The sequence below is a fragment of the Coregonus clupeaformis genome, chromosome 7 (genome assembly GCF_020615455.1).
Source record: "Coregonus clupeaformis isolate EN_2021a chromosome 7, ASM2061545v1, whole genome shotgun sequence".
Taxonomy (NCBI): Eukaryota; Metazoa; Chordata; class Actinopteri; order Salmoniformes; family Salmonidae; genus Coregonus; species Coregonus clupeaformis.
Window position 1 is genome coordinate 45,329,235 of NC_059198.1, and position 12,000 is coordinate 45,341,234.

The 12,000-nt window shown below is 42.9% G+C and overlaps 2 protein-coding genes across 4 annotated transcripts in view; both read right to left on the reverse strand.

Moving 5' to 3' along the window:
- The window catches only part of LOC121569798 (HIRA-interacting protein 3), a 29,519-nt gene extending 22,055 nt beyond the window's left edge, over positions 1–7,464 (reverse strand). For all 3 annotated transcript variants that reach the window (XM_041881001.1, XM_041881000.1, XM_041880999.1), the window contains exon 1: positions 7,337–7,464. In XM_041881001.1, coding sequence (XP_041736935.1) covers positions 7,337–7,407 — 71 coding nt within the window. In that variant the 5' untranslated portion in view covers positions 7,408–7,464. The remainder of the gene's footprint in view (positions 1–7,336) is intronic.
- Positions 7,465–10,193: 2,729 nt separating this feature from the next.
- LOC121569799 (BTB/POZ domain-containing adapter for CUL3-mediated RhoA degradation protein 1-like) overlaps positions 10,194–12,000 on the reverse strand; it is a 33,648-nt gene continuing 31,841 nt past the window's right edge. The window contains exon 7 of the mRNA XM_041881003.1: positions 10,194–11,481. Within this exon, the coding sequence (XP_041736937.1) occupies positions 11,245–11,481 (237 nt within the window). The 3' untranslated portion in view covers positions 10,194–11,244. The remainder of the gene's footprint in view (positions 11,482–12,000) is intronic.

The window sequence follows — 12,000 nt, forward strand, 5'->3', positions numbered from 1 at the left end:
GACTTCTAAAAACCTGTTTTCGCTTTGTCATTATGGGGTATTGTGTGTAGATTGATGAGCACATTTGTATTTATTTAATCCATTTCAGAATAAGGCTGTAGCATAACAAAATGTGGAAAAAGTCAGAGGGTCTGAATACTTTCCGAATGCACTGTAGAAATAAAATTGATTCATTGTTGTAATGCGCCCTTGTGCGCGCCAGTCTGTTGGTAGCTCTGCCAGCCTATGACACCAGTAGGTCGATAGTAGAATAACTTCCATCTGTTCTAATTATTAGCTTTGTTCGAACAGGGCGAAAATAGTCTTCTCCATTCTGCAAACTGTTCTGCTGCCTTGCGAAGCACATGTGCATCAAGTAGGAAAAATGCAGACTAGACATCCGGTAAAAACAACATATGGCAAAACGCATGTGCATCTGGTAGACATAAGGTGACATTTTTGATAACCATGTAATTCTCTCTAGGACAAGTTCACTTTTATCAATATATTCACCTGTATTTACCCCCCCCCCCCCAAAAAAAAATAAAAAAAATAAAAATTAAACGCTAATTAGCTGCTAATGTGGCTATCAAAGAACTACAAATGCTGATGATGATCTGGACGAGACTGCCGTATCAAGTCAAAAGGAAAAAATCTCTGGATTAACTATCTAAATGTTAGCTACATTTAGTAATTTATTTTTATTTCACCTTTATTTAACTAGGCAAGTCAGTTAAGAACAAATTCTTATTTACAATGACGGCCTACCAAAAGGCCTTCTGCGGGGACGGGGCTGGGATAAAAAATTTGAAATAAAATAAAAATATAGAACAAAAACACACATCACGACAAGAGGGACACCACAACACTACATAAAGAGAGACCTAAGAAACATAGCATGGCAGCAACACATAATACAGCATTGTAGCAATATTGCAGCCTGCACTAGCAGGTCAAACTAACATCTAAAAGCCAATTTATACTTTTTACATTTACATTTTACGTCATTTAGCAGACGCCCTTATCGAGAGCGACTTACAGTTAAGTGAGCTCATACTTTTTTTTTATTTTTTTTTTAATCGAACCCACAACCCTGGCGTTGCAAACGCCATGCTCTACCAACTGAGCTACATCCCTGCCGGCCATTCCCTCCCCTACCCTGGACGACGCTGGGCCAATTGTGCGCCGCCCCATGGGTCTCCCTGTCACGGCCGGCTATGACAGAGCCTGGATTCGAACCAGGATCTCTAGTGGCACAGCTGGAGGCTCCATATGGAGGGTGTGACGCAATTGTGGAACGTCCAGAGGCCAAATTGAGCACCGTACCGCATCGACATGCGCCTCCCAAATTTTGTAACAATGCGGAGGCCTCCATATAGCTCCGCATTTGACATGATTGGTTGACGGTAGGTGGGGGCGGGAGGTCCTTCATAACGGGAAGATCTAGTTTCAGGGAAACTTGGCCGGACAAGTTTTTCATGTGTAAAATGTCGGACGGAAAAAGATGGCGGAAGCGGATGAAGTGGATTCTGAATCGAATGGCGGTAGAATCAAGGAGAATTTGAATATTGTAAAAAAGAAAGGAAAAAGGAGAAAAGTAGAGTACCATGATAAGAATGTCACTTTGTATCTTGTAGGAGTACGGTTTGTAAATGAGGAGCAGCTGATCGAATTACCAATCTTGAAGAATACATTTGAGATATCAAAACTGGTGGAGAGTGTGCTGGGTAGAGTGTGTTTTCCGGATGCCCCAAACAATCGGAAAGGGGATTCATCAGAGAAAATGACTTTACCCCAGTCCTCAGCAGTCCAATCCCTGTACCTTTTGCAGAATATCAGTCTGTCCCTGATGTTTTTCCTGGAGAGAAGTGGCTTCTTTGCTGCCCTTCTTGACACCAGGCCATCCTCCAAAAGTCTTCGCCTCACTGTGCGTGCAGATGCACTCACACCTGCCTGCTGCCATTCCTGAGCAAGCTCTGCACTGGTGGTGCCCCGATCCCCGACGGTCCTGGCGCTTGCTGGACTTTCTTGGGCGCCCTGATGCCTTTTTCACAACAATTGAACCCCTCTCCTTGAAGTTCTTGATAATCCGATAAATGGTTGATTTAGGTGCAATCTTACTAGCAGCAATATCCTTGCCTGTGAAGCCCTTTTTGTGCAAAGCAATGATGACGGCACGTGTTTCCTTGCAGGTAACCATGGTTAACAGAGGAAGAACAATGATTTCAAGCACCACCCTCCTTTTAAAGCTTCCAGTCTGTTATTCTAACTCAATCAGCATGACAGAGTGATCTCCAGCCTTGTCCTCGTCAACACTCTCACCTGTGTTAACGAGAGAATCACTGACATGATGGCAGCTGGTCCTTTTGTGGCAGGGCTGAAATGCAGTGGAAATGTTTTTGGGGGATTAAGTTAATTTTCATGGCAAAGAGGGACTTTGCAATTAATTGCAATTCATCTGATCACTCTTCATGACATTCTGGAGTATATGCAAATTGCCATAATCAAAACTGAGGCAGCAGACTTTGTGAAAATTAGTATTTGTGTCATTCAACTTTTGACCACGACTGTAGCTGGCTAGCTCATCATGTCTCAGTCTAAACTGTACACTCAAAAATACAGAAAGGAGTGGGAATCAAATCCTGAATTCAAAGGCTGGTTGAAGCCATTTATTGGAGTTGATACACGGGCATACTGCCTGTATTGTACGGCTGATTTCTACGCCAAACTTAGTGAACAACTCAAAAACATACTCAAAAGGCAAAGCCTTATAACAGTTCCACCCAAAACAAGCTGCCATTTATGGTTAAAAAAATTGACTCTGCAAAAAAGGCTGAGGCCACCATGGCATTAGCTATCGCTGAACACTGTTCCATGCTGGCATGTGATCACATTGGAGAAGCATGTAGAGCTGCTTTCTCAGACTCCACTGCTGCTACCCACTTCAAAATGCACAGGACAAAGTGCACAGAAATGATTAATGGTGTTCTAGCACCATACTTTCTGAAAAGGTTGGTCGCAGATGTGGGTGATCAGCGTTTCAGCCTCCTCCTCGATGAGTCAACGGATGCATGTGTTTCTAAGTACCTGGGGGTTGTGAAAAGGTACTTTAGTGACACTAAGCAGACAATTGTATCAACATTTCTGGGGCTTGTTGAGTTGGAGGAAGGAGATGCCAAATCTATAGCCTGTGCTGTTGTGGCTTTCCTCGAGAAGTGTTGTCTTAAAAAAGAGAAACTCCTGGGTATATGGACTGACAATGCCTCTTATGACGGGGATTAACAATGGGGTCCATAAAGTGCTGAAGGAGGAGTATGGCCTCAAAGATCTGGTTCTTATTCGCTGTGTGTGCCACTCTCTGCAGCTTGCTGTAAGTCATGCTTCCAATGACACCATCCCCCGTAGTGTGGAGTACTTGGTACGAGAGACTAATAACTGGATTTCAGTGTCTCCAAAGCGCAGGGAGGCCTACAAGGTCATATATGAGACCATCAACTGTGAGGAGAAACCTTTACAGATAACCAAGGTGTGTGCCACACGTTGGCTCTCCATTGAACCCACGGTTTCACACATTTTGGACCAGTGGGAGGAGCTTAGGCTGCATTTCATGGTCACCAAGTCCAGTGAACACTGCTACATGGCTGAGGTTTTATACTCCATGTACAATGATCCTCAAAACATATTGTATCTGACTTTTTTGAAGTCAGTGCTGGGTGAGGTACAGTTGGCCATCAAGGCTTTTAAGGGAGAGCAAGTAGATCCTCTTAAGCTACTTGACAGCTTGGTTAGCCTGATCAAGTCTGTGAGCAGCAGGGTGCTGAATCCAATGGCAAATGTTGATGTACTCAAAGGGCCAATAGATGGATACATCAGTCCCAAACCGTACCTTGGTTACCTTTTTGAGTCAAAGGCAGCTGAGCTCCACCTTGCGCCGGAGGATGAAAACAATGTCCGAAAGCGGTGTGTAGCCTTCACCATCTCCCTCACTAATGAGTTGAGGGTGAGATTGCCAGACAACATCAAACCATTGCAGTACATGTCAGTTTTCAATGTGGAGGAAACTCTAAAGCACAATAAGAGCCCTGGTGAAATAGAAAAAATTGCCAAGCTCCTTGGCTACTCCCCTGTAGAGATAGAGAAGATTGTCCAGCAATGGCGTGCCATCCATCTTTTTTTCTTCTTCACCTTTATTTAACCAGGTAAGACAGTTGAGAACAAGTTCTCATTTACAACTGCGACCTGGCCAAGATCAAGCAAAGCAGTGCGGAAAAAAAACAACAGAGTTACATTTGGAATAAACAAAACGCACAGTCAATAACACAATAGAAAATATATATACAGTGTGTGCAAATGTAGTAAGTTATGGAGGTAAGGCAATAAATAGGCCATAGTGCAAAATAATTACAATTAAAATGTAGTATTAACACTGGAGTAATAGATGTGCAGAAGATGTGCAAATAGAGATACTGGGGTGCAAATGAGCAAAATAAATAATGTAAATAACAATATGGGGATGAGGTAGTTGGGTGGGCTAATTACAGATGGGCTGTGTACAGGTGTAGTGATTGGTAAGCTGCTCTGACAACTGATGCTTAAAGATAGTGAGGGAGATAAGTGTCTCCAGCTTCAGAGATTTTTGCAGTTCGTTCCAGTCATTTGCAGCAGAGAACTGGAAGGAATGGCGACCAAAGGAGGTGTTGGCTTTGGGGATGACCAGTGAGATATACCTGCTGGAACGCATACTACGAGTGGGTGTTGCTATGGTGACCAATGATCTAAGATAAGGCGGAGATTTGCCTAGCAGTGATTTATAGATGGCCTGGAGCCAGTGGGTTTGGCGACGAATATGTAGTGAGGGCCAGCCAACGAGAGCATACAGGTCACAATGGTGGGTAGTATATGGGGCGTTGATGACAAAACAGATGGCACTGTGATAGACTACATCCAATTTGCTGAGTTGAGTGTTGGAAGCTATTTTGTAAATGACATCACCGAAGTCAAGGATCGGTAGGATAGTCAGTTTTACGAGGGCATTTTTAGCAGCATGAGTGAAGGAGGCTTTGTTGCGAAACAGGAAGCCGATTCTAGATTTAACTTTGGATTGGAGATGCTTAATGCGAGTCTGGAAGGAGAGTTTACAGTCTAACCAGACACCTAGGTATTTGTAGTTGTCCACATATTCTAAGTCAGACCCGCCGAGAGTAGTGATTCTAGTCGGGCAGGCGGGTGCAAGCAGCGTTCGATTGAAGAGCATGCATTTAGTTTTACTAGTGTTTAAGAGCAGTTGGAGGCCACGGAAGGAATGTTGTATGGCATTGAAGCTCGTTTGGAGGTTTGTTAACACAGTGTCCAATGAAGGGCCAGATGTATACAAAATGGTGTCGTCTGCGTAGAGGTGGATCTGAGAGTCACCAGCAGCAAGAGCGACATCATTGATATACACAGAGAATAGTCGTCCCGAGAATTGAACCCTGTGGCACCCCCATAGAGAATGCCATAGGTCCAGACAACAGGCCCTCCGATTTGACACATTGAACTTTATCTGAAAAGTAGTTGGTGAACCAGGCGAGGCAGTCATTTGAGAAACCAAGGCTATTTAGTCTGCCAATAAGAATACGGTGATTGACAGAGTCAAAAGCCTTGGCCAGGTCAATGAAGACGGCTGCACAGTACTGTCTTTTATCGATCACGGTTATTATATCGTTTAGGACCTTGAGTGTGGCTGAGATACACCCATGACCAGCTCAGAAACCCGATTGCATAGCGGAGAATCTTAGTAATTGGAATGAGACAAAAAACACACTGGGCTTCTGGAATGAGATTTGGAAGTTCAGGGATGCAGCTGATGTCAACCTGTTTCAATTACTTGCCATGGCTGCTGTGTCTGTGTTGTCCTTGCCACACTCGAATGCTGAAGTCGAGAGAGTTTTCAGCCAGATGAGTGTGGTAAAAAGCAAACTTAGAAATCGGATGTCCTTGCAGACCCTTAACTCCATCCTGTACATTCGATATGGAGTGAAGCTGTCTGTTGAGGCTCGCTATGAGCACCAGCTGCCTGATAATGTTTTGCAGCTTTTTGGCACATCAGCTGCTTACTCATTTAAGTCAGCTCCTTCAATTGCTGAACCTGCCATAGATAGCCTTGACCAAAATGACGATGACCCACTCATTCTGTGAGCCAGACTAGTTACCATCATTTTCTCACATTGCCATTGGCAGTTTTTTCTATTGTCTCTTTTTGGTCCATTTAGATTGTTAAATGTAGATTGTATAAAAAAAATGTTTAAAATGTTATGGTTAAAAATGTTCATGTTTTACTGTGACTTGTTGTAGGCTCCTAAGTGGACCATAAGGTTAAAAACCAAAAAAAAAAAAAAAACTCACTTGGCCAGAGTCTCTCTTTTGGGTCACTTTTGCTGGTCCCAAGCCCGGATAAAGGAGGAGGGTTGGAATTGTGACAAAAAAATAACAAGAATCGACAGAAGAAAGTTCATTTGTAGTTCTAAACATAGTTAGGGTGTTTTTTACAACGTTATTGCTCTCTCCTACAGTATCAATCACAATTACATGCACATTGCCAATGCAAATTAGGTGATGACGTCATTTAGCGACTTTTAGGACAGCCAATAGCTTTCCTTACTGAGGAGTTGGCAACACTGTCTCTGCATAGTATGAATGCTATGACTTCTGCAGATGCCATATCACCGTAAATGCTGCATGGCCAATACAGACCTCGGTCTGATTGACCATGCATCGCCTTTTATGAACGAGTCACTTGGGCTCCCGAGTGGCGCAGCGGTCACTGCATCTCAGTGCTTGAGGCGTCCCTACAGACCCCCTGGTTCGATTCCAGGCTGTATCACAACCGGCCGTGATTGGGAGTCCCATAGGGCGGCGCACAATTGGCCCAGCGTCGTCCGGGTTTGGCCGGTGTAGGCCGTCATTGTAAATAACAATTTGTTCTTAACTGCCTTGCCTAGTTAAATAAAATGTAAAATAAAATTCAAAAAACGAATCATGACTCGAGTCAGTAAAAAGTGTCGTTCTAAAATAACGAATCGTTCGCGAACTGCATCACTAAACGAAGTGCTTATGGGTGTTGTGAACGAGGCATTGGCTGTTCTACGAGTGGTCTGAGGCAGTCCGTAATTAATGAGCGTTTTCAAGTGCAACTTTAGATGGTTTAGGGAGACAGCTCGAGAGGAGACGCGGCATACTCATCGTCGACATACTAGGGCACATGCAAGCCAACAACCACGCACGAGCGGTTATGGTATGTTACAACTTTGCCATAAGCTAGCAGGAACTTCCATGCATGGTTTGATTTCGTTTAAAGAAACTGCAAAAGGGACTTTACCTCAGGTCAGGACAATCACGGAGTTGTCCAGAAACGAACCTCCGAATCTGTATTTCTTCCGCTGACAACATTTTGCCGCTTGCTTTTTTCCCCCTCCTTCATGTTTGGCACGACATTGCGTAAACGTAATGACGCTAAGTGAACTTGGTATGTTTGTGTCGTCATGTGGCTTTCAAGATAACTGGGAAGTCGCAAAAAATCGAGGTCAAATCATGACGTCAGTGATCTTCAGGTTGGAGCTCTGGAATTCCGAGTTGGATGACTGTTGAAAAGATTTTTCCCAGTCGGAGCTCGTTTGTTTTCTTTATTTTACGCCTGCTATGTTAGGTTCGTCACTATTTAACACAGCCACAAGTATGGCTAAACCCCGCATATCTCTACCATTTTTCTTAAAATTTGATTTTAAACTTAACCCAGTGCATGATTTAGGCAGGAGCTCATAGGAGCAGAGTACCGGCACCTTAACATTTCTACTGCTTGACCTTCTGTTCCTATTATAGAATCTTAGGGAAAGTATTGTGGAGCTCCTTCACCTAAATGTAAACAGTGTAGTCACCCAAAATGAGTACCTGCAACTATTTCAGTCCAAGTCAAGCAGTGACCTAAAATTAACCACACTGCTAACCTTAAATTAAGACCAAAAAGCTAATTTTTGTTTTCATTAATTTTTACAATAGGCCTAGCCAATTGACTTTGTGGCTATGTTATCTAGTGTAAACCGTATGTTTGGCTCTACCACAGTTACCTAGAGGTGCATCTCAATAGTGTAACGTGGCCTTCGTCATTCACCTGCATTAATTGAAAATAAATTGGAAAGGTGAAAGCAAATTCCTCTGTCCATTCGAGAAGATTAAGAGGACAGGAAGAGTGGGATTTTCCACTCAATCCAACACACAAAACACCAAGATGCAGGTTTTAGACTTTTATTGAGAATGTTGATGGTCCATAAAATATCTAAACCCCAGACAGTTACACAATATCATAAAGAACATTTGACGGAAAAATATGGTTTGCACATCTTGGCAGACATTATGTGACGTTACCTAGACACAGATTAAGCCCCTAGTTCTGGATTAAAAAACATTATTTGCAAATGTGTTTTATTCCAGGACTGCCCCAAGCATTTCTTTTATAGGATTAGGATATAAAATTTACCTGCCAGATTACTTGCTTCTATGGGTTAACAAGTGTCCAATAATAACCATTGGGACATAAACACTTCCCATGTTCAGATCACTTCTTACATTTCACCTGGGAAAAAAAATTGCCTTCCCTTTTTGTGATCAGACTTTGCTGTGACAAAGGAGTACAGTGAGGGAAAAAAGTATTTGATCCCCTGCTGATTTTGTACGTTTGCCCACTGACAAAGAAATGATCTGTCTTTAATTTTAATGGTAGGTTTATTTGAACAGTGAGAGACAGAATAACAACAAAAAAATCCAGAAAAACACATGTCAAAAATATTATAAATTGATTTGCATTTTAATTAATTAATTTTTAATTAGGGAAATAAGTATTTGACCCCCTCTCAAATCAGAAAGATTTCTGGCTGCCAGGTGTCTTATATACAGGTAACGTGCTGAGATTAAGAGCACACTCTTAAAGGGAGTGCTCCTAATCTCAGCTTGTTACCTGTATAAAAAGACACCTGTCCACAGAAGCAATCAATCAATCAGATTCCAAACTCTCCACCATGGCCAAGACCAAAGAGCTCTCCAAGATTGTAGACCTACACAAGGCTGGAATGGGCTACAAGACCATCGCCAAGCAGCTTGGTGAGAAGGTGACAACAGTTGGTGCGATTATTCTCAAATGAAAGAAACACAAAATAACTGTCAATCTCCCTCGGCCTGGGGCTCCATGCAAGATCTCACCTCGTGGAGTTGCAATGATCATGAGAACGGTGAGGAATCAGCCCAGAACTACACGGGAGGATCTTGTCAATGATCTCAAGGCAGCTGGGACCATAGTCACCAAGAAAACAATTGGTAACACACTACGCCGTGAAGGACTGAAATCCTGCAGCGCCCGCAAGGTCCACCTGCTCAAGAAAGCACATATACAGGCCTGTCTGAAGTTTGCAATGAATATCTGAATGATTCAGAGGAGAACTGGGTGAAAGTGTTGTGGTCAGATTAGACCAAAATCGAGCTCTTTGGCATCAACTCAACTCGCCGTGTTTGGAGGAGGAGGAATGCTGCCTATGACCCCAAGAACACCATCCCCACCGTCAAACATGGAGGTGGAAACATTACGCTTTGGGGGTGTTTTTCTGCTAAGGGGACAGGACAACTTCACCGCATCGAAGGGACGATGGACGGGGCCATGTACCGTCAAATCTTTGGTGAGAAGCTCCTTCCCTCAGCCAGGGCATTGAAAATGGGTCGTGGATGGGTATTCCAGCATGACAATGACCCAAAACACACGGCCAAGGCAACAAAGGAGTGGCTCAAGAAGATGCACATTAAGGTCCTGGAGTGGCCTAGCCAGTCTCCAGACCTTAATCCCATAGAAAATATGTGGAGGGAGCTGAAGGTTCGAGTTGCCAAACGTCAGGCTCGAAACCTTAATGACTTGGAGAAGATCTGCAAAGAGGAGTGGAACAAAATCCCTCCTGAGATGTGTGCAAACCTGGTGGCCAACTACAAGAAACATCTGACCTCTGTGATTGCCAACAAGGGTTTTGCCACCAAGTACTAAGTCATGTTTTGCAGAGGGGTCAAATACATATTTCCCTCATTAAAATGCAAATCAATTTATAACATTTCTGACATGCGTTTTTCTGGGTTTTGTTGTTGTTATTCTGTCTCTCACTGTTCAAATAAACCTACCATTAAAATTATAGACTGATCATGTCTTTGTCAGTGGGCAAACGTACAAAATCAGCAGGGGATCAAATACTTTTTTCCCTCACTGTATGTACCAAATTGAATACAAAGACTTAATCAAAATGATTTTTAGAGAGCCACATAAAGCCTGATTTCAACATCAGACCCAACATGAAATCCTGTTTCAATTAGGCACGGTAATCATGGACAAAAATATTAAAAAATGGTTTAGCACGTCAATGTGTCAACATGAACTCACATGGCCGTTAAACATGACATGGCCATTCGTGACATTGCCTCAACATATTGGATGAGCATGGCATCAAGTGTCGGTTCAGAAAGCGATCAGTGCGTAAACTGGTCAAGACATCATATCAGATCAGCACCTCAACACTCACACAATCCCCACCGACATCTATACAGAATAAATAATAAATAATGTATTTAAAGTTATATAAAAAAGGGTAAAATTAACATAAAATAATAAAGAATAAATACAGAGACAAATACAACAGTAATCAATTCAAAAGGAATAAACATCCAGCAGATGCTCAGCAGTCACGTTTCCTCTAACCTACTATCACCACCCCACTCCACCCTCCCATTTCCCTTTTAGTGCAGAGTTAAAGTACCTTAGTTGAACCTCCATCTTCCAGTCACATTACCACCACCCAAGCCTGGTCGGGAGAAAGCCCCAACTAGCCCTTAGGTATTTGCAGACCTATGCTGTGGTCCAATTCTCTCTACCCTTCTCCCCAACGTGTGCACGTTGATTAGTGTAATAGTCCCACCTTTGTTTTCCGATCATGCAAAAAAAAGTATTACCAAGGACTGCTATATATATATATATAGATATATATATATATATATATATATATATATATATAGCAGTCCTTGGTAATGAGCATCTCCGAAGTCCCACACCTCCTTCCTTATATAAGAACCTGTCCCACCCCCCCTACTAAACATCAACCCTAACCTCTCCATGCAAACACCCCGCCGCCAAACAACCTGTATCTTTACCCTGCCGCTATCTCCCTCTCTTCATCCTCTCTTACCCCCACAGTTAATTATTTTTTCTCAGTCCTTATACACAGTCTGTTGGCCGTGTCCTCGCTCGTCGTGCATGATGTGCCTCCTCACGTGGATCCTCCTCACCCTTCGGTCCCCTGCGCTGGCCCCCTCCTCCTCGGATTGGCTGGCCCCCGGCGATGATGACTCCAAAAGGGCCACGCCTCCCGGGCCAGAACCACGCCCATTCTCATAGATGAGGATGTTGAGGGTCTCCTCAAAGATGCGCGCTTCAGGAAACTCCACCTGACAGGGAGAAGGAAGAGCAGGACATATAGGGAGGCAAAGAATGGGTAGCATACATTGTAAAATTCTATATTTAAGTGCCTGCTATCATATACCAATTGAGTATTGAATACCATGATAGTGTCTTCAAAAAGTATTCACACCCCTTGACTTTTTACAGACAGAATTTAAAATCGATTACATTTAGATGTTTTGGTCACTGGAATACATACAATGCCCCATAATGTCAAAGTGGAATATTATTATTATTATTTTTTTTTTTAAAGCTGAAATGTCTTCAGTCAATAAGTGTTCAACCCATTTGTTATGGCAAGCCTAAATAAGTTCAGGAGTAAAAATGTGCTTAACAAGTCTCACACGTTGCATGGACTCTGTGTGCAATAAGTGTTTAACATGATTTTTGAATGACTACCTCATCTCTCTACCCCACACACACAATTATCTGTAAGGTCCCTCAGTCGAGCAGTGACATTCAAACAGATTCAACCACAAAGACCAGGGAGGTTTTCCAATGCCTTA